Below are 26,366 nucleotides of genomic sequence, written 5' to 3'. Positions count from 1 at the left end.
AGACTTGAAGCTTCTCTCTTTTTTTTTTTTTTTTTTCCAGGGGTTTGTGTATTAAAGAATTACGCAGCTTCAGATTAGGCATTCTAAACAAATAGATATTAAGGAAGAAAATGAGACAACAATTTCTATTGAATAATTTATTCATTTCTTTATTTATGCTTAGGCTTTTAGGAAATAAGCCATGTCTGGAGCAGTGTCAATTTGTTATTTATTGTGAAATACCTGTTGTTTTGAATTCCAAATTCCAAACTGATAATGTTAGGTCTTTCAAGGTTAGAAAATGTTAAAGTCACTTCTTTGTTCAGAAACTGGCTTGCTGACAGAGCTCCTGAGCTCTGATCTCACAGAGCAGATGCTGAAAGCATTCTGGAAATACTAGGGTTTTTTGCATGTGGTAAATGAATCTTAATTAATCTAGCAGTGAAATATTTTTTTCCTAATTTTCATTGACCTAATGCCGGTTCTTATCACCTTCATTTCATTGATATTTACATGCAAGCCTCCTTCTGCCTTAATTTCTATGAGTATAATGTTTTTCTAGAGGTAGCTTATTTCATTGCAAACTAAAGCTATTGAAGTCCTTAGACTGTAGCATGGGCCAGGTGCATAGCTCCTAGAATATTTTAGTAATATAGATAATACTTAAAAGTCTTATTTGAAGGGCAAGAAGAGATTAGAACTACAGAGGATAGGATTTTATTGGATATCTGCTTAATATTTTTTTGTATAATAGAATGAATTTGGCTAACATAGGAAAAGAAGGGAGTTTGATTTGAGGCTACTGGTATGGTCAGTTAGTGCCATTCCTGTATAAAACCTACTTTTTTTTTTTATTTTTAGACAAATGGAAATAGTAAGAACTAAGACCAGAAGGTGGTGTTTGAAAAATAAAGTCCTATATTTACTTCTGGGAACTCCAGTTTCAAATGGTTTGACAGTGGTTTTGACATGAACCTGTGCCAGTGACTAGAGACTGGTTTCTCCAGGACCCTGATCTTGAGCACTGCAGCAGAAATTTATGCTGGCTTGAGGGACTCGATCAGTACCCATTTTTGTGTATGTAAACCTTCTGTGCACTAGCCAAAGGTTCTGAAGAGCGTTCGGCTTTACATTCAATTTGCCTTTTGGTGCTGAAATGACCCCCCCAGTGTTGTTTTTGCAGGTAAAGCGCAGAAGTGTCCTTGGCCAGCCATGCCATCAGAGGGTTTTCTTACTGCTCAGTATGCTGTGATATATCGGGTTTGATATTTTGTTTAAATATTTATTTATTAGTATTTCTAAAAGGAGAGGCTGAGAGAGCTAGGATTGTTTAGCCTGGAGAAGAGAAGTCTCAGGGGGAGACTTTATCATCATGTATAAAGACCTCATGGGCAGGGCCAGAGACGGTGGAGCCAGGCTCTCTTCAGTGGTGCACAGAGAAAGGGCAGAAGGAAACAGGCACAAACTGAAACGCAGGATATTCCACTTAAAAGTGGGAACTTTGAGTGTGAGGGTTGTCAGATAGGGTAAGAGGGTGCTGAGGTGTTGTGGAGTCTCCATCCTTGGCCATACTGGGAAGCCAGCTGGGCACAGTGCTGGCTGACCCTGTGCTAGGCAGGGGCTTGGACCAGAGGCTCTTCAGAGGTGCCTCCAGCCCCCTGCACCGTGGTCCTGTGGCACATGGGGCAGGTGGGTGGGTGGAAAGGCAGAGTGACCAGCTGAGCTCTTCTGCAAATACAGACCACGTAGCTTTAAATAAAAACATTCCAGCAGCCTGCAAAAAAAAATTAATCCTTACAGGGAAACTGTTTCTGTAACTTCTTGGAAGCATAACCTCTAAAGAGAGAATAATTGAAACACCAGGGACCAGCATTCTGCTGTTTGCTTCCATTAATGTCCAGACTTAACTTCGGCATAGTTTGTCTCCTGGCATAAGGAAACGTTACACTTAAAATCAAAAAGCTCTTGGCTTCCTCTGTATTTTCAGTAGAATAAAAGCAGAACATATGGAGTTTCTGTTTTCCCCAAATATTTGTCATTAGAACTGGCTACTTTGCTTCTTTCTGCAGAATCTTTCCCAAGCAAGTTTTCTGCAATACAAAAAATAGTCGAGTGGAACAACACTTCTTTTTGCCACAGGCTTTATGATTTTTCTTGCTTATATTCATTGTCCCTAATTTATTTATTAATTTTGAATTGCAGTTGCACAGAGGGAGAGAGAAGTGGCAAATGTTCTGGCATATGGGCTGCACTGTCATTGGAAACAGTGACTTCCAGCCGCTCCTGCTGCCCCGTGCCTCATGACCCCAGGCTCCAGCATCTCTCTTTGTCAGCCACTTTAGATTCCTGCTTTCTGCTCCCTTCCAAAACAAAATTTTAATTATTTTTTTGCTTTGCCCTTGCTACTTTCCCACCACTGTTCCTTACTATTTGTGAGTCTTCTGTAATAGAGAGCCAGTGGCAGTCATTCAGCACTCTGCTAGTTATGCTGCGCAATAGCTCCCGCTCTGAGGGGTCACATAAGCTACAGCCTATTAACATTAGCATGGTAATAGCAGCCACGGTGTAGTGGTCACAGTGGGGATGTTGGAGGCTCTGCCAGGGACCCCGAAGATATGTATGGGACACCCATGAAGGAGGGGGGGGGGGAAATAATGCCCTTTCTGTTTTGAAATGAGCCAACCTCTGTGTGTTACTGATACCCGGAAGCACTGCAGTCATTAAGGCTATTGCTATGCCTATTATAAATCAAAATTTTGTAGCAGTTCATAGTTTAGTCACAAAAATTACTTTTAGTCTAAAATTTTGTTATGCTGAATTTGTGTAGTAGTAATGCCAATCCATATGAAGCAAAATTATCTTTAAAATAATGGTGAATATAGCAATTCTCCAAAGATAAATAGTCAAGATCACAAAAATTGTTCCATACAAAGCTCTGTATCAGCTCGCTCTGTCTGTTCTTGTCTAGAGAATCATAAAAGGCAGGTTGGTGAAACAAACATTTGTTACTTCACCATGTAGTAGGAAAAGCATATTGAGGTTATTGGTGTATGAATGTAGTAAAAGCATCAAGAAATGAGTTTGTGAGGATGCTAGAACATAAAGAAATTGTTACACTTGAAAAAGTACAAATCAGGACTAGTTTAAAGGTTACAATTTAATCAGCTGTTTGTTCCTGATATAGTCAGTGGTGATTAATAGATAACTCTGTGGAAGTTAACCCTGAATATTTGTTATCTGCTCTGTAGGTACTTCTGGCCATACAATTTTTTTTTGAGAAGTCTCACTGATTTCACTGGGAGCTATTGGTGGCATTACCTGGACCTGCTCATTACAATCTGATTGTTGGCGTTTCATGGACTCATGGAAAAACAGGGCTGGAGTAACTCCAGAGGGTATCTAATGCATGTGCCTTCCTCAGGGCTTGAGCAGCTCCTTTGTGATAGGTTTGTGCCCAGTGTGGTCATGAAGATCCAGTCGTAGGGACCACTGCCAATATAGTCACTTCCCTGTCCTCCCTTCGTGTTTAAGCTAAAGCTCTCTTTATGCAGTGTAAACCTGGTTTGATTTGCCTTACTCATCATAGACACAAGGAACAATTGTTGCTTCCCCCTCCCTCCCAAAATACTTGAAACTTTTTTTTTAGTTTCTATAGGCTGAACCAGTCTTTTGTTCCCTTTCCGTGTGTTGTGCCAGGGCTTCCTTCTTTTCAGCCCTTATCTTTGCTACTAGCTTGATGGCTCAAGTTGATCTGACTATGCCAGCCCTATCTTGCAGTGCTGAACAGGCAAGGGGCGTTGCTTTGCCTGTTTTGCAGGCAATACTCCAGTTGATTTATCTAATGTAATGAGTGCTTTTTTTTTTTTTTTTTCTTAACGGTATGACACTGTTGACTCATGTTCTGCTTGTGATCCAGTATAACCTCCCACATCGTTTTTTGAAGAACCGCTACCTACCCAGTCATTTTCTGTGTGGAGTTGATTAATCCTGCTGAATAGGGTTATCTTGCTCTTCTATTGAATTACATTTTTTTTCTTTTTTTTTTTTCCTTTAATGGCCTGATCTGACTTGTTAGGATTGTTTTGAATTCTAATCTTGACCTCCAACAGAGTTGCAGTTGCATCCCGCTTTCGTGTTGCTTGCAGATGTAGCAAGCATATGCTGCATTCCTTTATCTGTTCTGTTAATAACGGCATTGAAAAAAACAGTTCCGAACAGACTGTTGCAGAGCCCATGTGATAGAGCCTTCTGCTTTGACCATGAAACATTAAAACTTATTATGCTGTGGGTGCAGTTACTGAAATAACTAATGTTTAAAATAGTGGCTTGTAGTCCAAGCCTTTTATGTCTTGATGTTGTATGCCTGGGACCCATAGGAACACAAATCCAAATGTCTTCGTTTGTCAGTACCTTTCCTGCTTTTTATGAGAGTTACAAACATTGGGATCTTTAAATTTTCACCATCTAGAAACATTCCTGATTAAAAGCCTGGGAGAGGTTCACGTTAGTTAAACGAAATGCTGTTACTGTTGGTGGGGAAGGTCTGCTTCCAATCGGTCCAGTATTGGACACACTGGATTTGTAGGGTTCTTTAAATGCCCCAGCTGAACTGCTGGCCGGCACCAGAGGCATGTTCCCAGGCTACTGGGCATGCCTTTTGGGCTGGCCTCCCACGCTGGTGGGCTCTGCTCAGCAGAGGACATTTTTATTGAAGGAGCTGTTCCTAATCCCAATGTAAGCTAGAAGAACAGGGCTAAATTAAAGCTGAAGTAGCAAAGCGTTGGACCTGTATGTGGGGTGTGGGCTCCTTGGTGTAGTCTGTTTTTGCTGTCCTGATGGTTGAGGATTTTGACCTTTGCTGTGGTGCCTTCCCCATCCTGTGATCTGTCTGGTCTTGTAATGTGTTGAAAGCCAGGTGTTTGCTCCACACAAAACAATTGGGTATCGCACTGCCTGTTTTTATTATATGTATATTATTTGTAGAGCTTATTAGAAGGCCTAGACCACACTTACACAGAGATACTAAACAGTAAAAATATTTAATTTTGCCTGTCATGTCTGTGTGTTTTTGGTAACTGAAGAAAGCCAGATGCATGCTGATCTCTGTTAAGAGAACCAGACTCCCTCTGCTGCTAAGATCTGATTCTGGAGCATCTCCCTTCAGGGGGCAAAAGAAAGCAGAGCTAGTGGATTTCCAGTGTTCGCCCCCCAGTGAAAGTGCTTCCCTGGGGAATCAGAAAAAGTCATCGTTTCAGGTCCTGTATGCCTTGCTACTTGACTTTCAGGAGCCTAATTATTGCTGGATGGTTGCTTAGCTCCCTTCAAAACTGAGGGTTTACACAATTACACATGAAAGAGAACTGTTTTGCTCATCTCCAGAAGCTTTAAATACTTTTTATGTTGTCCCTGAATTGAGTGAAGTATACTTTCATTTATTTTTTTTTTCATGGGCTTCTGGACATTTTTCAATGGATTCAGTGCCCTCTTTTGTCTTTTGACCCTCTGTAGAGGATAAAAAAATGGGGGGTAAATGGCATGTTAAAAAAAAAAAAAAAAAAAGGGATTTTTCATGTAGTTTGGGTTTTTCCTCTCCTGTGGAGAGAAGGGACAGGCTGAGGATGAAGAAAAAGGTGTATGGTTGCTTAGACAAAGGAGAAACTATAGGTCATGGCAAGATAAAAACTTCAAGGATGGCAGCTATCAAAAATGTTTGGATTGAACCCAAAGATTTGCTTATGCTGTGTTTGAACTACAAGAAGAGACCCTCATCAGGAGGAGTTTAATGATCTCTAGATCGCTAAACTCTAGATGCTTGTTCAAATAACTGAATAGTAGATTGATTATCTCTGTGCAAAGTTTACTGAAAGAGATTTTTTTTTTCTTTTTGTTTGCCTGGAGTTTGAGACATAAGATAAATTAAAAGTTAAAAGACTGGTTGGTATATCTGTTAACAAGCAAGCAACTCTAATCATATCGAATGGTTTTGATGCCTCCTGATGGGAAGAAACCTGTGTAGAAGGGCTGTGTGGGGCAGTGGGCAGTTAGAAATGTTGGGTTTTATGTCAGGCATAAAGTAGAGGTTTAATCCCTTAACGAACACTGAATACCCGTTGCATGAGTCTTTGTGGGGATTTCTAAACATGGTGAAATAACTGTGGTGTTTTGGCAAAGCTCAGTGCGGAAGATGCATTTTACTGGAATGAGTTTTCCAAGTATTTTCAATAAAACAAAATTTTATTCTCCCTTTCTACTGTGAATTGAGGCATAATGTTGGCGGTATCCTGTTAAATAGCAGCAGAACTGAGCAATAGTGGCACAGCTGGTTTTACCTTTATAATAATATAGCAAGTTTCATTGCCTGGGAAGACATGATGACGAAGCAAAGTTCTGTTCATGCAGCAGTAGTATTCTTAGGCAATGCAACTATAAGAGGGAGAGTTTAACATCTGTGGAGTGGGGTTGCGTCTGAAAAAAAAAAAAAAAATAAAAAAAGAAATTAGGGGTGGGTGGGAAGGAGAGCTGTGGAATGCTGAGTGCTCAGAGGCTTGGTTACTCCCCAGACCTGCTGGGTCATGGTTCTTGTTGGGTCTGGACAACTCCAGAAGTGGTGTGTATTATGGAGACCTGAAGAGAAGACAAAATTTCTGCAACAGTTTATTAACATTCTGAGTGTTTTTTCAACCTTTCATTTGCACTGGGGTCCCTTGTGAACAGTCTGTCATTGCAGTGTATCTGTCTGCACCTCCAGGAGAAATTTGTACAGAATCCACACACCAAGAAACCTAGTGTTCTTAGGAAAGCTTTTCTGAAAAACGAGAAGAAGAAGAAAAAAAAAAAAAGTGGGGGGAAGCTCAAGGTTATACACCAAAAGCAGTAACACATGCTCAAAAAAAGTTAATATCTGGTGAATGTCAATTAAGTACTTCCCCAGCTAATAAATAGCTTAGGAGGTATAAAATTTAATACTCCTAAAATTGCAGAAGCCTTTGAAGAACACTTTTAAATTGGACTCATTGGAAGCAGGAGATTTAACACTGACCTGTTCAGAGGCAGGTACTAAAAAAGATATGATGGAACGAGGCTACATTTCTTGAATATAGAGGCATTTTGGCTTAAGCTTTTCTTTTGTTAGGTGGCTTTTGAAACAGTTTATTTTTCAGTTCTTGTGTAACCCATCAGCTGAATTGCACTAGTAAACAACGTCCTATTTATTTTGTGACTAATTCTAAGTGTTTCTCAAGGCTCAGCTGTCTTGAGAGTGGGTCACTGTCCGCAGGAACGGGGTGAAGAGGAACTGCATGTAGTTTTTCACATGGCCATGCCTACAGGTTCTGCTCACTTGCAGTCTTCAAGCATAAATCTGTTGCCCATTTAGGGAGCTGAAGCACCAGCATGATTCTCACTTTCCTTCTGTTCTTTCCCCATCGTGGTCACCTATGGGAGACAAAAGAGGTATGTGCACATTTCTGAGGGTTGCGTTAGGCACTCTCTTGGACAAAAGTTGTTTGGTTTTTTTTTTATTTTATTTTGGATCTTTCTTTGAGACGTGAGCAGATAAGCAACAGAAACTGCTCTGAGGTCACAGAGACGCGATGTCGTAGTTACGAGTTTATTTGGAAATTGGAACAACCCAAACTTTGCCCTAGTTGGCTTTCTTCCTGATGAGCAGTACCCCCTGTTTTTTCCAGTTGTGTGTTTTTTTTCCTGTTTCTGACGGCAGTGATTTTTTTGGCACTTAGGAGAAAAAAAAGTAAAATGAAGTAATGCATGGCATTTGTTTTGGCCCTAGTCATGACTCATAAATAGGGATAACATCTGTGCTGATAGTTTTTCATGATGTATAACCAGACTGAACAAAGTTTTTGTTGATTGCTGTTCTTTTACCATTGTTATATTTAGGGAGCTCAAGTGTAAAGAGTGAAAGTATATACTTCTGTATATTACTCATGTATAGATCAGAACTTATATACATCTTGTATCTTTTTTAAACTAAAGCTGGCTTACTGCCTTTCCCTGAGCTTTACAAAACTTTTTCAAGATCCTTACCAAATCTTAGCCTGTTGAAGACTCGTACTGCTGCCAAGTCTACACCATTCTTTTAATTAAAAGACAAAAAAAGAGAAGTGAAACTTCCAGGGGAAGTAAATCCTTATAATCCTGAAATGATGTAAATCAGTGCAACTCCTGAAGTCATTGGAACTGTTCTGACTTACATCTACTGAAAATCTGGCACATAATATTCCTGCTGGTCTTTTCTTTTGCCCAATAGTTGCTCTACACAGAGTTGGCACTGCAGACAAAGAGCGCTCTTACTAGCTGATCGAGGGTGGCACGGCTTCCAGCACTGCTGATTCAGCACAGCAGAGGCCATTTTCCTGATTTCTTTGTGAGCTAGATTAAATTACTCTGCAGGCTGGACTGGAGCCACAGGCCATAGTTTTACAGCCTTATAACATGGTATCCTAGCCCATGGCATCTGAGAAGTCTGGCTGTGCGTAAAGCTCGTGTGCTTTCCTGCAGAGGATTTTTAGATTTGGCGATCTGTCCCTTTATAAAACTACTGTCAGCAGTACTGAAAATATTTTGGTTGTTTAGTTGAGATGTAGTAAAACGGGGTTCTGTTAATTGAAGGAAGGAAGGGTTATCATGGGGATGAGGTTAGTATGAAAACACCATGTGTGTTTGTCATGGCAACGTTTCTTTACGTTTGCCATACAGAATTACAGGATAATAAATAATGAATATAAGTTTGTAATGAAAATCACACAACGGTAGCACCAGTGAAGCATCCTGCCTGAGTTTGGGAGGTTGTGCCATTAGAGCTGTTCAAGTGACTTACCAAAATTTTGGGAAATCCATTTCCTTTTGTGCCTTGGTATATGGATGTTTCTTGTCTAGCCTGAGTCGGTCTGGAATTCAACCAAGGGGGTGAAGCAGTGGGATGCACTTTGTGGTGAGCTGTGTCTTGCTGACATCCTACGGAGCTGAGATGTGGGATGTCTGAGACTATTATAATTGGCACATGGGTAGTGGCAAAAGCATGTCTTCTGCTCACTGACAGCTACTGGCTTTGTGTATTTAAAAAGCATAGCCAGCTCCGCTGTGCTCTCCACTTGAGCTTCACCATTGCAGCTCATAGCAAAATTGCTCCGGCTTTCTTTGGTGGAGTGTGGGTGTTGCTCCCTTCACCCTCTCCCCTCCAGTGCGTGTGATCCATCCAAAAAGGACTCTGGTGAATGGAGAAAGGAACACTAAGCAGCACTGTTAATGAGCGGAGAAAAGGTCGTACAGATCAAAAAGTGAAAGCCATCCTGCTTCCAGCATAGAGATCAATCTAAGCCGATGTTGTCTAAGCCAGGCGTTTGAGGGAAGTTGAGACCAGTCTTGAAGAATTTTCACAATACGTTTAGAAGTGTCACTCTCTCCTCCCTCATGTGAGTGTCTAATCACATCATTTTCTCACTTGAAGGTGCTTGCATTACATCAGGAGGGTGGGCACCTCGTACACGTGGTATCTTTGAGTGGCCTGACTGCTTTTCAGCTTTATCTCTGTAGTTTAAAAATAAAAGCACCACCAAACAAACCCTCCTGGTTTTCATGCAAAGACGGATGTATTTCTACAGTTAGAAAGTATTATTGAATCAGAATGTTTTTTTCAAACAGTAATTCCCTGCATGTGACACAGAGGTGAAGTTCATGTTGCTGGTTTCAATGCCAAAAAAAAAAGCAGACAGATTAGGAAAGTTGTTTCTGAGCGGTTTGTTCTGTTTTTCTGAGACCTAGTTCAGTCTCATGGTGTCAGGTAGTGTTGCCAAGCCAAGGGTTTATCTATTGATTTCTGAATGTATTGTGCTGTTAATCTAAAACTTCTTTCCCCAGTGGAATTTCTATTCAGAAGGCTCTAGCCAAGCTCAAGGAAGTTACTCGCTTTAGGAGTTTGAAAGAATAATAAAAGGACTGATGCAGTTGGATTTTCATGAGCTCAGTCTTCTAGTAAAATAGACAGGCTGTTTGTTCTGTGTGTATCTGTGGTGGTTTGGCTGGTTGTTTAAGAGGAAAGCAGAGTACAGAGATCACTTAAGCTTTACCGTCTGGGAATCTGTAATTATGAAACTTGTTCAGAAGAAAGTTATGAGAACAGTGTTGGTGGTATAACAAAATACAAAAATTAATGGGTTAGTGCAGCTTTGTCTTTCCATAAATTTGTGTGCTTTATTTCCTGGCCATCAGGCCTTTCCTGCTGATTTTCAGACTACGAAAACTTAGTGCTAGAAATGCATTAATTTCCCAATAACAGGAATGTGGTGAGGGAATTGTGACATATATGCCAGGGGGTTTTGCCCCTCAGCTGTTCCCAATGTTGTATACGTATTTAAGGAAACTAAACCTTTTAAAAGAGCTATGGCAGGAGAGTAGACTGCGTTATGGACATTCTAATTTTTAATTTTTTTTTTACTTTTTTAAGAACTGAATACAGGAATAAGCAGTCTCTTATTACAATAAAAAAAAGTGCTTTATGCCTTTGAGTGAGCTGCTATTTCTTTGTCTGTTCTCTAGTGCAGGAGTTAAAGAAGGAAATGTTGGTTCACAGTTGGTAGTGAAATCAAAAAAGAAAAATTTAGTATTTTTGCCTTTTTGGAACTACTGTCCTGTCTTGCTGAAGTCAGTTGCCTTTGACTTCACGGTGCCTGAGACTGGTGCAGTAATAGGCTTATACTATTTCATTAGGACGTTGTCAAATTAAATCAAGGAAAGTGGACTTGCGACTAGAAGGAGATTCCTTGTGAATGTTCCCTGTCTCTGGAGCACTGTTGTTTCTTACAGACGACGATTATTATTACTTCCTCAGGTCTGGAGGTATACTTGTGGCTCTTATTTATGCAAAAAAATGCAGTTCTCTGGAGGTATGTGATTAACCTGAGGCATTATTTTACTGCATACCCAGGTGGGAAGCTGGAAATTAAGAGTATGCGTGAAGAATTATCTGGATATGGGGCAAAATGTTGTTTTAACTATGCAGTTAGTCTTTGTCAGCAGCATTTAGTTTCCTCAGTTGTGGTGAGTAGCCTAGCAGAATTTATTGGTGAATAGTTCAGTTTGCTTAAACAGCCTGATTTTCTTGAGCAGCCAGAAATTACATCTTATTTTATGTCTCACATTTACGTTAAATGAAAGGCCAAATCCAGATTTGACTTGCTTTCCTTCCCAAACTCCTATTTAAGCGTGGGGTGAATAGGACGTGTAGGATTTGGCAGAGTGAACTATTCAGAGTAACTTAATTTACTGGAGCTGGGGTGAAGAGCTGCTAGCACTTAAGACTGTGCTAAAGATGTGAGTTTTTGAACCAGATAGGAAACAAGTGATTTCATCCCCCCCCCCCCCCCCCCCCCTTTTTTTTTTTTAATCCCCCATGTAGAAAAAAGTGCTTTAGAATATCTGAAACATCCACCGGTATCATTTTGCTGCTGAGAATTGGGTAACTGTGTAAAATTATATTGACCTGAGGGGATTGAAATATAGAAGTGGCCATGCGCTTAACTGTGCAGGAATCAAACTGTTTTACTGATAACATTTTATTGATTCATCTTCTCTCGGTGTTACAAGTAGCCTGAAGCTTCGCAAAATGAGCTGGCAATGTTTTTGTGTTGTGGACATTGCAGTATTGCAGCTTTTCATAGGTACTGAAATTTTATATATGGGCTGGGAGCTCACATAATTATTGTGATTTGTAATGACTGAGACTGCAGATGGGGCTTCCCAGAGGTTTCATTTCAAGCTAGATAACTGGTAATTCCTCTTTTCTGTTTAAGAATCTGTTGTCCCTCCTTTTCTCTGCAGCTGTTGAGGTTTCTCTCTGTGAAAAGCTGAACCGTATCTCTGACTTAATGAAGATGCGTAAAATGATTGAAATTGCCTTAACAAGGCAGCGCTCTATATACATGAGCAATGAAAATGTGTCTTACTGCTTGCAAGGGATACTTTGTCCTTTTCATAAAGGCACCGTGGTTTCTAATGGTATTATAAAAATAATAACAATTAAAAAAATCCTTCTTAGGACAAAGCTTTAAGAAAATGAATGGCTTAAAAAACCCACAATGGCAGATTGTGAGTTTAACCTGAATGTGTTGACTAATTAAATTCTTTTGAAGGAGCTAATTTCATGTATTCTATTTAATGAAGGCTTACTTAAGATTTTAATGATGTGGGTCTTTTCTCTTCAGTAGAATGCCATATTGACTCATGACATATTTTTACACAGGCTTCATTCTGCCGTGAACAACAGTAGTTGAAAATGTGAGCGCTTGATAAAGTATCATTAAATTAGCTTATTGTAGTTGCAGATTTTTATTACGCTACTTCACCGAGATATGAATTGATTGCGTTGTACTTGCTGGTTTTTAAAGGTGCAGCATTGTTATTGATTATGCTACTTTATCTCAAGTGTTTCATCAGCCTGCTGGCAGGCTTGTTCCCTCTACAATTTTAGAAAGTACTAGCCTTTGTGCTTTTTTTTTCCTCTGTGGATTTCATGTGTGTGCATGTCTTTTTCAATTGTACATAAACTGAAAGAGATTGCGTTTCGTGTTCATACCATACCCTTGTGCACAGTGGCTTTCCTGTGGTCCTGGGGCTTTGGGTGCTGCCGTAGGAGGGCGAAGCGGTTGGTGTCCTGCTTGGAAGCCCTGGTGTTCTGAATGGTCTGTTGTCCTGGGCTGATTTCCAGGGAATTCATGAGATTTACTAATGCCGAGGGCAAAATCAATTCTACTCATTTTATAGCATATGTATTTGGAACATGGGTTTCATCTGTGCAGTTGGTGTAATTGTAATGCGCTGTATGTCACAAAGTCAGAAAAACAAGAGCCTACATCTTGGGTAGTCAAAACTTTCAGATATTTTTCCACATTAACTCGAATAGTGGATTTCTTCTATAAATCTTGGAACACCCAGGCCTATTTCAATACTAAGTGTATTGGAAACGGATTGCTGTCAAGGCTTGTCCATCTAATTAAATTCCCTTATTAGCACTGGAGCTGCAGTCTTCCAGAGAATACATTAGATGAATAATCTTTCCAACTTATCTAGGTTAAAACTAGATGGCTCTTCATCAAATGCTAAGCTTAGAGTCCAATAACAAAATACACGAGTGTTGCTCTAGTCACCCTTTTTTTGTGTGTGATCTGTGGTAATTCAGTATCTTCCTTAAATATAAATTGGTATTTCAGCTGCCTGTGAGATATTTTCAGACTTCAATTATCGCAAGTGCTTGATGCTGCGAGGGCTCTGCCACCTTACGCCTCGGGCTGAGGCATTCCAGCAGCGACGTCTTTTATACATTAATAAAGTTTGCCATGATTCATTTCAACATATGCTTAGCCAAATGTAGGAAACTTTTTGTCATAAAGTCCTGCTGGTCCACAGGGGTTGGTTGTGGTCTGGCTTGGTGATTGTTGTTTCCTTACCGGAGAAGGGAATAACAGGAGTTTGATGGAGAACAGAAATCCTTGAGTTTGAGTGAGAGCCCTGATGTGTTTTCCGACAGGTGGGGGACGTGCGGCTGGAGGCAGCCACCCAGTGAAATGAAATATGCTTTGACCCTTGAGCCTTGCAAGTGGGGATTGAGTGATGGCCAACAGATGTGCTTTAGCCACGTATAATCCGTTGACCCTGTGGAATGTGTGCGACAGGTGAGAGTGGCCAGGGGTCCTGCTGCCCTTGGGCTCTGGGGGCCTTTCACGTGGCAGCTCAGGGACGATGCAGGCGTGAATACCTTGTTTCCTGGTGCAAACGGGTGAGAAAGCTGCTGTTGTGGCCGAAGAAAGGTCCACGCTAGCTCAGTGTTGGTAATGGAGAGTATCGTAATAATACTGAGCAATAGATGTTTAAAAATTGCCAGAAGTTTCAAGAAACAAGATATTTGTGCTAATTAGACTATTTGCCTGTCATCTTTATTCACTACTTTTAACAACAAAAAAACCCTCAAGTGGAATCAAAGCGTGGTAGAACATACTTCTTAAATCTCCTTGATCAAAGCATATAGAAGGAGGGGAATAATGCTTGTAACTATTTCTCAAATAGAGATTCGAGAGAGATTCTATATTGTAGTGTGAGGACTTTTGTATAACCTAGGTGGTGGCAAAGTGTCGATGAATGGCTTTCAGGTATTAGACATCCTGCTCACTTTCAGATGTACATGCGATGACTTAGTATTAGGGTTTTTTAGGATGTGACAGAAATGAGTATCTTCAAATAAAAATAAAAACTCCAACCCACAAACCAAATGCGTATTGTTCGTGTTCTTACATGTTGACTAGTGCTGGTTCAGTGTGTCCTTGTCTTCCTCTGTATCTACCTCTCTACCTTTCATTAGATTGCAAATAATCTTTTGAGATGGAGATCACGATTTCCCTGACCTGAGTTTATAAGGCATCTAGCACAGTGGGATCCTGGCCATGTGTGGATTCTCTTAGCTTATATCTTGGAGTGAATAATGAATAAAGCAAATAGGAGATGCCTTTAGGTAGCTGTTCAGTCTTCTGCTCAGACGTTGTTTTAGAGCAGGGTGATAGGGAAGTCTGTCCAGAAATTTTTGATGTGTTGTTTTTTTGGTTTTGGTGGTATTTTTTGTTTGGGGGTTTGTTGTGGGTAGGTTTGTTGTTTTGGGTTTTTTTTTGGTATCGTTGTTGTTGTCTGTAAAGACTTGTTCTCTTTCAGCAAGGGCTGTGAGGCAGAAGAAAAGCAATTGCTAGATTTGAATAATTGAGAAAGAGGGCTCCTCGAGGTTGATTGTCTGTGAATGGGAGAAAGTAGTAAAAAAGAACTGGAAGGACACATGTATCTGGATGCAGGCAGGAGGCAGTGATCACACGCATGGATGGCCTTCATACCAAAGGTCTTTAGGCCTTTAGACAGAGAGCCCAGGTGACGCTGCAGAGGTCAGTGTGGCTGGTGCTGCGGCACTGAAAGTTTTCAGTCTCATTGTGCATTGAGGGAGGACTAGAAAATGCCAAGGGAAATGGAAAAAAGTCTGCCGGAATCGTGACAGGATAACGGGGAAATACTACGGTACGGTGCAGGAGCTCGTGTGCTGTCAGCCACTGATGTACATCTTACTCCATTCTCAGCTTAATAATTTGCACTGAAAATCTTTAGTCAGAAACCAGCTGATTTCTTTGTTTCTTTTCATTCTGTTCCTTTTAGATAAGGGAATGAAAGGATTGCTTTATAGAAGTGTAATTCAAATGACAATGTTCTGGCTCATTACAGAAACCAGCACAGCCTACTGAAAAGATCAAAGCATCAGCGTGATACCCCATCTGGTCACCTACCCAGACATACTTCTCTCAAGCTTGGGAACCTCATCAGCCTGAAGGATTTCCTACTACATGAATTCCTCACCTGTGCTTCTGTAGCTAACTTACTTGGAATTCACAAGTCACAAATTGTGTGTTGTTTCTACCCATGTTACTTTGAAGAATTTTCTTTAAATTCATGTCCTTTAGTCCACTTTTCCTGCTGTGTCAGTAGTCGTGTTTTACTGTTTAGATGAATAGATCAAATCAGTTGGAAGAAGAGGGAGTGGGCCCAGTGTCTTATAAATTAATTCCGAAATACTTACTTATTTAATCTATCAAGAACAAGAGGAAGTTTCCAAGTTGAATGCTCTAAGTGGTATTGGACTGGTCAAAACTTGATTTTTAGATCTGTCTATTGAAACTTGTCTCCATTAAAAACTAGCCAAATGTCTGTCAAATTTGTCAATTTTCTCCTCTTTCCCTTTGTTGCTCAGCTAGGTGAATGCTTAGAGAAGGGTGTACACTTCTGCTCCAAGGCATGCCTAAAATCGGAAACCAAAAAGGGGAGGCAGGGGGGGAACACAGACCAGGAGAACTCAGTTAAGTGTCTGCTGGGTTTCAGGAACAGTTTAATTTATGTTAACGTCTTTTCAGCAGTTGACTTGCTGTGACCTGAAAGGAAGCTTTTCCAGACTGAGTGTTCGCTGTTTCTGGGAACAGAAGTTATGTATTTTGTGCGTGTGTGTTTTACTGCCGTATATGGGTCTTGCAGAATTTGGAGGCCAAGGGCAGTGGCGAAAGGTTTTATTTAAGGATGAGAGTTATGAGATGGCACTTCCGCACAGTAAGTTTCTAAAAACAAACACATCAGTGTTTAAAGCTTTTTAATGACACCCTGTAAGGTCTGGTTCAGAAGATGTTTAAAACTGTGAAAAACAAGTGGAAAAAAAGATGTTTGCCTGCTTGCATGCAAGTATCACTGAGTAGCTGATGGCTTCATTTTTACTTATTTATGGGCAAATTATAGAGGTGCATCTGTTCCTCCTCTGTATACAGTCAGGCATCTCAGGTTTTTAAGACACTTTATAACATTCTTTGAAGATTTAATGCCAGGTGGAAGATCAGTTAGAATTACAGATATCCTAAACTTTCAAAATAATACTTTTGCTCCTGACTTTAATGAGTCACAATCTAAACATCATAGTAACTGAGGAAGCAAAATGGGAAGAAAAAGCAAGCCAGCAATTCACAAGAAGAAAATCTTTCCACACGTTTACAGTAAAGCCAAAATATTTGTGCTGTGTTTATTTAACTTCAATGTTCAGGGATATGTCATCTTATAAAAATGACATTACAGGAGTAAACCAGTAAGTAGCATGTAAGTCAGATACCAGAACAGGAAACACTTAGCTGGACTCAAGCTTTTATTATTTTTACAAGTTGCTTATAGTGCTGTCAGTAAAGAGGGCAAATAACTGTAGATAAAGCTCTTTGCCTGCCATTAATTGTGAGAGTAAGTATGTGCCTCTAGATCACAACCAACCTGATTTGCATGTGCAATCAGGCAGCTAGGTATCCTGTAGCTAGCCTTCCTACATCTTAATTGTGTCTGCAGCATTATGTCTGCGGAATGGGAAGCTTTGTTTTAAAGATCACACCCCTAAAAGTGAAGAACACATAAGCTGTCTCACTGGGGGATTCTTGTTTGCTTTTCTTTTTTCCTCTAAATTCATTCACTTGATCAAGTAAATATATATATACACACCCTTTCAAAGTATGGCCTGAGGAATCTGACACTGGCCATCAGTTAGTGGATTTTGCTTAGCAATTGCTTCATCTATTCAATACTATTGAAAATACCCTTGAGCAGAATATAGCTGCAGGGGAACAACACTCTAAAGCAGCAACCTAATTAATGAATCTCATTGCCACTTAGACGAGCGTTATACAGTTGGCCTTGGTTGTCAGTATAGATCTGTTCTTATGACATTATGTATTTGTCCAGAAAACTGGTGCAATTACTAAAAAAAATGAATAAAGTGGGTTTGGGAGGCTGGTGCGTTAGGGTCTGTGAATGAAGCAGATTGACTTTCAGTACGTGGTTGCATTCTTTACGTTACAGGTGTCACCAACATCTTGTGGCTGCGTGGAACAACTATTGAATTCTCTTAGCTTTTGTCTCTGTAGTCGTGACCAAGATTATTCACTGCATTTAGATGAAGTGAAAACAAAGTAATGGTAGGCAGAGTCTGAAAGCAGGTAAATTGTTTTCATGTAATAGAAGGGAGAGCAAAACAGAAGTAGAAAAAACGTTGCTTTTTTCTTTTTCATTTAATATTTAAAAAAAACCCACAAGCCTTTGTGTGCATGCAGTGAGCACCTATTTTTTGTAGTGTGGTTGGCAGGTGGAGTTTTTGTCTTCAGTTGACTAAGTTGGGCAATAATACCTGCTGGTGATGAGCCTTTTCTAAAGATCTTTTGAAGAAAGATATTTTAATGAAAGTCAAACCAGTAGTTAACTAATTCTTAATTCTGAGCTTTGAGAAAATAAATGCTATATTTGATATCTGCATTTCTGAAATTATTCTACCAACAAAAACTGTGCCTCTGGATGCAAGTCAGAGCTTGTGTTTTTATTTAAAGTCATAGACTAATTTGCTGAGCAGTCAGTAAATAAAAACTTTGAGGTTGGACCAGATGATCTTTCGATGTCCCTTCCAACCTTGGTTATTCTATGTGATAGTATGAAAAAGGCACAAACACTTCTAAGAACTTTCACTTCAATCAAAGGCTATAATAACCTGCTCTTCCTTGAGAAGTTCTTTGCTGAATGATACTGAGCCTTTCCCAGAGCCCAGTTCTGCAAGTCCCCACTATCATGTCGTATAGCCTCTGTGCATGTGAGACCCCACGTTAAGGGCCCCTGTATTGCTTATAAGTCCTTCAGCTTTATGCAGCATTTTAAAATGTAATTTTCTGCTTCTCTGTGGAGACTTGCTGAAACCTGTGATTTCTACTTAGGCTTAAAAGAGCTCTTTGGATGAAATAATTTTCATTAGTAAATTCCTCTGATGGGGTTACAGACCTTTAATGTGAGATTGTCACTGGACCTTTTTCTCTGTTCTCTGAAGTGACCTTGGTATATATGATGAGTTTTGATCCTGGAGTGCCTTCACTCGTTTGCACGTTGGTGATTAACATGGCAGCTTCTCTGCTTCAGCCTGTTCCTGCTGCCTCAGCTTGTCCGAACTGCTTCTGCAAGCATTCCTTGTCTACACCTTGGTGTCAGGTCCTTACATTTTTTTTTTTTGGTCTTCCTTCCCCATGTAAGACAACACATTAACACACCTAAATGTGGACTTGTGTGAAGAATGTTTTAACACTTGCAAGTGGCACTTCAATGGGTAATCCCAATAACTCCAGTGGTCAGTTGGTGAAGCATTCTTTGCCTTATGATTTGAGTGATAGAAGTAGTTGCATCTGTGGTTATATATCAGAAAAATAACTTATCTAGCTCTTTTCAATCACTTTTATCCGTTGGGCATGGCCACACCACCTTTTAGTGTTGGTCAGTCGTTTTCGAGGCAGTGAGCATCTGAGTTGGTCGTTAGCCAAGCAGAGAAATCAATTAGGACTAGTGGGGTTGTGTTAGAAGGAAAGGATTGAAATACATGAATTTTATTGATCAATTGTCCTGCACAATCAACATCCCTACAAGCAGGTCTTGAAGCTGTGTGTGAACTCGATGGAAGTTCTTTTCTGCTCTTGCATGTCTTTTGAATCAAGAATGAATCCTCAGGTCAAAGGAGGTGGCAACACTCTGAGGTTCAGAATTCCAAACTTTGATAAAGCAACTAGCTAATTAATAAAGCATAAATTGTCAGTATTATTATGTGCAGAAGTGCTGAAGTCCCATTATTTTATTTAGTATATTTGTCTTAAAGTGATTATGTTACTAATTATAAGGCTCACTAGTTTGTTTAACAGGAGTCCAAATAATTATAATTTGTTTGCAGTTTCCACCCTGCATATTTTCATGCAATAAGACAAATGTTATGTGGAATGATTGATCTCGTGCATGCCTGTTTGTATGTTTAGGAAAATTAAATGTTTCACTTTTGTTCTAAATCAAATATTTCCAATTTTGCTACTTTTATTTTGACAGCACATTGGTAAATTTTGAAGAAACATGAGGTTAAGGCTGCAGGAGGGATGATTGACTCTCAGGGTTGGAACTGAGTGTGTTCCCAATAAAGTCCTTAGCAAAATTCCTTTTGGTGTCAGTTGATTTTGCATAATTTGTTTTGCAGGTAAAAAAAATAATAATGGATTGAAGTTCTTATTTACTGGTTATCTTGAAGCAAGAGAAACCCTCCGGCCTTGGAAGCAATTTGGGAGCCGCGTTCTGTTGCTCTTATGGGAGTAATTTGAAGCACAAAATTCTTAACAGGCTTTTCAAGGAATGCTCAATTGAGGGCACCTTGGAATCAGCAGCAGACATCTAAAAACCCTACATGAGCCAGGAACATCCAAAGAAGGTATTATTTAATGTTAGGGGGGAAAAAAATTGTCAAGCTTTCATAAAAGAGCTGAGAAAATTGAGGCTGAACTGCCTAAGTCACTCTCAGAACTAGAGCTGTACTTCAGAAAATGGCTTAAATGAGAAGTCAACACTGTGAAGTTAACTCCTTGTTTTATGGCAAAAAAAAAAAAAAAAAAAAAGGTAGGTAGAGTTGAGTCTCTGAATCTGCTTGTAGGTTCACTGAAGTTTAGGTAGCAAAATGCTTGCCTGGAAAAACTACTTAGCAAAAAATTCACAATCTCAAACTTAGATAATAGTTTCTGAAAATAGCTGGGCTGCCAGAATGTCAGTGTTTGGAATGAGAAGATTGCTAAGGGGAAATGGCAAGTAATAAGGGGCCTAAAGAGACATGAAAAGCTAGCAGCTTCATTTTAGTTTGAGGGAGAGAAAATTGCTTAGCACTACTTAGAGCATCTCTCATTCAGAGATCTTAAAGCTTGCTGAACCAAACATAATTCTTTGAAGAGAGGTATGGACTAATGATCACTGTAGTCATCATTGACATGCAGCCGCCTGCACTGGAGCAGACTGATGGCTTGGCAGCAGGCAGCGATGCTTCCTCCTGGTTCAGTACGGGAGGTAAAGAGGAAAAATGCAGTAGGGAAGAGGCTGGGGCAACAGAATGCACTGAAATGCCATCAGTTATGTCTGGGTATGACAATTAAAAAAAAAAATAAAAATCAAGGCACGCAGGTGAAGCTATTTCCCCTCTTCTGACATTGATGTTTGTTATTCTGCCAAATGTTTCCTTTATTAGGAAAAAACTAGAGCAGCCAAGATTCTTAATATTAAAGTACCTTAGTGGAACTGTTAGAATCGCGTTCTGTTCAAAACTTTAATGCCAGTCAGCTGTATTATCTCTTTATAATTTTCTTCTTCAGTGCATATGTAACTGCGTTAGTTGGTCATTTACCAACAGACTTGAAAGACCAATACCGTTTAGCTGAGGAAATAACTAGAATTTTTTATGAGGGAGAAAAATGGACTGAAGTGTTTATTGCTTTCTGATGGTGGTAGTAGTATTTATCCTTTTCCTCCCCTCCCCTACTTTTCCCATAAAGACAGGAACTCCACTTTTATTTATGTTAGTGTGAATAAGAAAAGTGCATCTTCAACCGAGATGTATAAATATGACTCCTTTTATTATGCAGGTAATAATTGCACTTGTAACTCTCTTAAGAGCTGTTATAATGCATGAACAAATCCTGAGAGAGCATTCGTCAGGGTTATTTCAAATACAGACCTTTGCTCCAGAGTTTATAGTCCAAGCTCTGCAGAAAGATCGTGTGTGTGTGTGTGTGTGTGTGTGTGTGCGCATGCAGGGCCCTTCCCAGCATCCGGCCTGGGCTGGAGGGAGAGGACCTGGAGACAGGGAGCAGCTGTTCCCACTGGCGCTCATCTGAATCCTTTCTCCCAGTCTTGGAAAGTCCTTGCAAGCAAGATGCTGCTTGATCACTGATGATGATGTATTGTCAGGCGCTTAAGCAGCATAGCTGTGTTGACGCTGAGCTCTCTGAACCAGAAGGAGAAGGAGCCTTCCTAATGAACCTCCCGGAGAGCCAAGCCCCAAGCGCTGGGTCTAGCACTGTTTCTTCATCTGATGCCAGACAGCTCTAAATAGGTCTTAAAGCAGCTCCAACAGTTTATGCTGTTTAATAAATCTAATCTGTAAAACAGGTCACGTAAAAAACCTAAAAACTTTTCTTCTAATTACAGTAAGATTTTATTGAATGCACATTATACATATAGATCATAATACTTATTAAAAAAAGACTATTAAGATTTTACAGTTCAAGATTTTACAGGCAATGGGAACAGTGGAAGCCTAATGCTTTCTGAGAATCATATCTGCATTAGCAAGATAAAGGACAATTTAGGAAGATTACAAAAGCAATGATTTAGAGTACAACATAAAAATCTGCTGAGAACTAATTCGCAATGCCAGCTGCTGCTAAGCTTCTTAATCTTTATCTAGTTCAATTAAAATCTGAATGTTTGGGATTTCATTAACAACTGGGGACTTGGAAATTACATGCACTTCTACACTGTATTCAACTGCTTATGCACGTTATTGGAAGTTGCCCGAAATGTCTTCAGGTAGACTTGAGATATAATTAAAACTTAAGTACTTAAAGGATAATGCAGAGGTAAAAGAGGATTATTTTAATTTTTCTGTCAGATTCAATTGACAAAAAAAAAAATTTCTTGCAGGAGTCGAAATGAGTTGCAAACCAGGAAAAAATTTAATGCAAGTGATATTTATGGATGATTGTGCAATCAGATGTGCAGATCAAACAACTTCATTGGAGGGCGGAGTAAATTGGATATTGTAATCATGCCCTGTACTGGTTGTATTTTTTTGTGACGAAACCACTTCACATCTATCGTTCGCTTCTGTACTGATGTAACCACGCTGCTATCAATTAATTATGCATTTCAAAGAATCTGCAAGTAGGCCTTTCTAAAATTAAACTAAGCAAAGTGATGAACAAGCTTTTAATCACTTAATACTGTGTATAAAAAATAGTTTCTTTCCATTAATTCCTCAAGAATAACTCTTCTAAAAGTTTTTCAGGAGTAGAAAGGGACTTGATTTTTTTCCTCCTCCCTTCTTCATTGTTTTTCTACTGTTTTCTAAGAAAGGTTTGACCATCCTTTGCATACCTGCTGATTTAAAGAAGTGAAATAAAATGTGTCAGTGTTTAGCAGAACAGCCCTATATTTGGAGGCAGTCATTGAAAAGGCTGAATATGTCGTTATTTGATGGTGTACCAAAATACAGACTTTTTCTTTTCAATATAATGGAATAGATGTGACGCTGGCTGTATCTGCAGAGAGCAGGGGTGCTGACAGAAGTGCCACCGGGCAGGGTGTCACGGGCTCGTGGACAGCCCTGTGGGATCTGCTAGTTAAGCTCTGGGTCAAGTTATTAGCTGGTTTAAATTTTCAAGGTTTCAAACTAGAAGGGATTTCTTTAATTATTCTGTTCTAATGATCTTAGATGCCACTACAGGATGTGGAGGTAAGAATATTTTCAGAACGAATGAGGGTATTTAAGGTGGTGATGTTTCTCTTGGCAATGTCGAAAAAGGTGTAGTACTGCAGGATAATTGGTACAAGACTTAGAGACAGCCTGGACGTGTTTAAATGGTGTGTTTTGATCAAGTTAACTTTTAAAATGATATAATGATAAAAAGAAATCGTTCGGTAGTGAAATCTCTTAACTCGTTTGGGGAGGTGGTGTTTTGTCATAGGAAATCAAGGTGCTATTCTTAGCTAAAGAAAACAGTGAGGTTTTGTCTGCCTGGCTACTTGGATCTTTTTTTTTTCTTTCTTTTCCTTTTTTTTTAAAAAAGTTGGTTTTGCAGAGCAGGACCAGTGTGTAGGATTACTGCCATATATACTTATATGCCATATAAACGAAGTACTGGTTGTTTTTTTTTTCCCCTCTCCCTACCTCCATCATGTATTTTAGTGAAAACGTGTGGCTGGGTTTGCTCAGGACAAGTGGGGAATGCAAGAAAGAAGAGTGTATTTTGACTTTAGCTACCCTCTTGGCCAAAATATGCCAATGTGTTCTATTGTCCTATTTCATATTTGTGCCTAGAAACTCTTTCATATGCCAGGAAAAAGGATGCAGATATCCTCTGAAAGTTATTTTTTTAAAGTAAATAAGTATCGCAAAGTTATGTATTTGCCATAATTAGGGGAAACTTATTTACAGAAATATGTTTATGGTGGTTTTCTTTCCCCTGCATGTTTGGATTTTGGTTCAGTGATGCGTTCTGTATTATTTAGTAAGGTAAACTTTAGTTTCGGAATTAAAAATAGGCTTCTTGCATTTAAGGACTGAAGTAAAGGTGTCTAGGTTGCAAGAGTTAAGTACTCTTGAAAAATCAATTATGTCTGTATAGGGCTCTTTACTTGTACTGCGAAGGGAATCTCACAAATGGTTCCAGAATCATACAGAATTGCTAGGGCTAGAGCTGCGGGAGGTGGGAGAAAATGGGCTGCCCAAGCAGTGATGCCCGAAGGTGTTATCCATGCATACAGGAGATTTTGGTTGTGTAGAGGAAACGCTTGTGGCTGGCTGTACTGCCGAAGTGTTTGTGGTGTCCTTCCATTTCACAGCTCTCATGTGGCAAACTGCAGCAAGCCTGGGCTCTGCCACTTACACAGTCACCTGTCCACCGTTGGCGCAGGGAGGGCTGAGCTAACGGTACGATGAGCGAGTATCGAGTGCCAGTTTGGGGAGAACGGTATCACATTGGGGGAGAGGGAGAAGATGAAAACATCTTTAACCTCTGTTCAGAGAGGTCTGGGGAGCCCTACGGCATCCCTCTATCCAAAGGCGCTGCTGGCTTGACTGTCCCTGCAAGGCAGGAGCGGTGTGGGTACAGAATGTTTTAAATCACACCTGCTGCTCAGCCCTGCTCCCACCTACAGCCGTCAGCAGGAGCGGGGCTGAGTCTCCTTTTTGTCTGGAGTTGATCCTGTGACTGCAATAAATTGAAACCTAGCTACAACCTTCCTCATATGCGGATGGTGAGCCCAGTGAGGTGTATAGTATTTCAGCTTCAGAGATGTTAATTTACCCTGCTATGTGCTGGGATAGGTGTCTTCAAAAGAGCAGAAAATCTGCTCTTTCCTCTGACTGCAGAATACATTGAGTATTTAGAGGTATTTCTTTAACTCTCGGGTTTTATTCTCTGATCTTAAAATGGATCAGCCATTACGTAGGTATCCCAATATGACAATCTGGACATAGGCTTTTACTGCTTGGATTTAGGTCCTTTCGGAAATGTAGGGGGTTGCTATCAAAGATTAAAATAAGCTTTCTTCTTTTTTTCTTGCAAAGAGAAAACTGAAATAAATAAAACGAAGAATATTGATATATCACAAATGGAAACAGTAAATGTGTCGCTAGGGAGATGAGTGGGAGTTGAGAGCAAAGATAACTACAGATATGATAAGTATCTGTACGTTTGGCTTCAGATATGAAAATCTGTGCCACAGATTGATCCTATAGGAGTAATAAATACACATTATCTGTAATTATTCTCAAACTTCATAAACCTTACTTTAATAACATCCTTTGCATCATTTTTTCTGAGATCTTTTATTTTTATGACACTGTCAGGCTTTTTAATTTTAATTCTAAGAAAATTGCTCCAGCTGTTACGGATTTTGTTTTAGCTTCCATTTCTGTCATTCTCTTGAAAGCTGATAAACTGTCCCACTTCTGTTCTCCAGAGGCTGAGAGTTCCCTTTGGAGAGTTCTGGTAGCAGGTTGTAGGGTTTTTGTGTCTGAGCTATGCCTAGATGATTTATTTTTTAATATTTTTTTTTTAAGAAGATCACAGGCAGTGAATTTGCAGCTCCATTTACAAATACAGTTTTGGATGTCATTCCACCTCAGAGTAAGATACTACAGCAGGAACCCATTTTCATTTGGGTATATTCCCTTTGGGAGAGCAGGAGTTGCTAAGAGCAGAGGTGGTTCTCCTCATGGTGATGTGGTGGGAGCAACGGGACTTCCCAAAGAAGTCAGCCTTTCCAGAGCTAATTGAAGAGGCTATCAGACCCAGTGGTCCGTAAGGACGCTCCTGGGACGGCATTAGCGTTGTCTCAGGCTTGATTCTGATCTCACCTGTATGAATATTAAAGAGAAGTAATGTTCCCAAACGAGAGTGGAATTCCACGTCTGAATAAAATGAGGCTGCTTCAAGTAGAAGAGGAAATGCAAAAATTAAAAAAACGTAACTGGGCTTGAGGGAGTAGAAGTACTTTGTGGGAATGTGGGAGGAGTTGTCTTGGAATAAATCTCATGCAAATGTTTGCGTTTAAATTTGACAATGTAAGCAGTGTTTATTCTTTTAATTTACATCCTACAAATATATTTAATTTAAAAATATGATGCAAAACAAGAAAAATATTCTTGCTGCATGTGTTGTGAAGTGTTCTTTTATCAATGGACACAGCAGAGTGGCATATGTGTTAACCAGCACTCCCATGGTTGCACACTGAGCTAGGATCAGCATGGATATTGGAAGTGTTATTGGGTTTCTGCTCCTGTTAGAAGTGTGATTGTATTTCATGATGTCCCGAGGTCTTAAAATCAAGAACCAACAATGAACAGAACTTGAAGTGCAGGTTTTCTGAAGAACAGAAATTAAACATAGCCCAGTATACTCTTGCATACCTGATGATGCATTGACCACATATTATGAGATGGAGATGCAGCTGAATTTTAAATCAGTAAATTGGAGTACACAGTTTTATTTCCTAATAGCAATGAAATATTCAGACTTCTCTCATTTCCATCAGTGTAGCCCTTCCCACCTCCTCTTCCCTAATCGGGTGGGGTATCCAGCTGTGGGCCACATCTGCTCAAGTAAAACTGGCCATGCTGACAGCTGTGTGAGGGACTTTAAAGGGAATCAGAAACATTAATTTTCATGAAAACCTCAAATATTTCACTTGTTCAGAAAAAAAAGATTCAGTTTTCA

At 39.8% G+C, this 26,366-nt stretch overlaps 1 protein-coding gene across 2 annotated transcripts in view; it reads left to right on the top strand.

Moving 5' to 3' along the window:
* Nucleotides 1-26,366, top strand: part of CDH4 (cadherin 4) — a 462,845-nt gene that overhangs the window by 8,347 nt on the left and 428,132 nt on the right. The window contains exon 1 of one of the 2 annotated variants that reach the window (XM_055814001.1): nt 7,239-7,431. The exons of the other annotated variant lie outside the window; for it this stretch is intronic. Coding sequence (XP_055669976.1) covers nt 7,416-7,431 — 16 coding nt within the window. The 5' untranslated portion in view covers nt 7,239-7,415. Of the gene's footprint in view, nt 1-7,238; nt 7,432-26,366 lie in introns of those variants that run through there. 2 annotated transcript variants of the gene reach the window in all.

The sequence above is a fragment of the Falco peregrinus genome, chromosome 9, assembly GCF_023634155.1.
Source record: "Falco peregrinus isolate bFalPer1 chromosome 9, bFalPer1.pri, whole genome shotgun sequence".
NCBI lineage: Eukaryota > Metazoa > Chordata > Aves > Falconiformes > Falconidae > Falco > Falco peregrinus.
The sequence above is the reverse complement of the archived record's forward strand: the minus strand, read 5'-3'. Positions and strand labels throughout refer to the sequence as shown.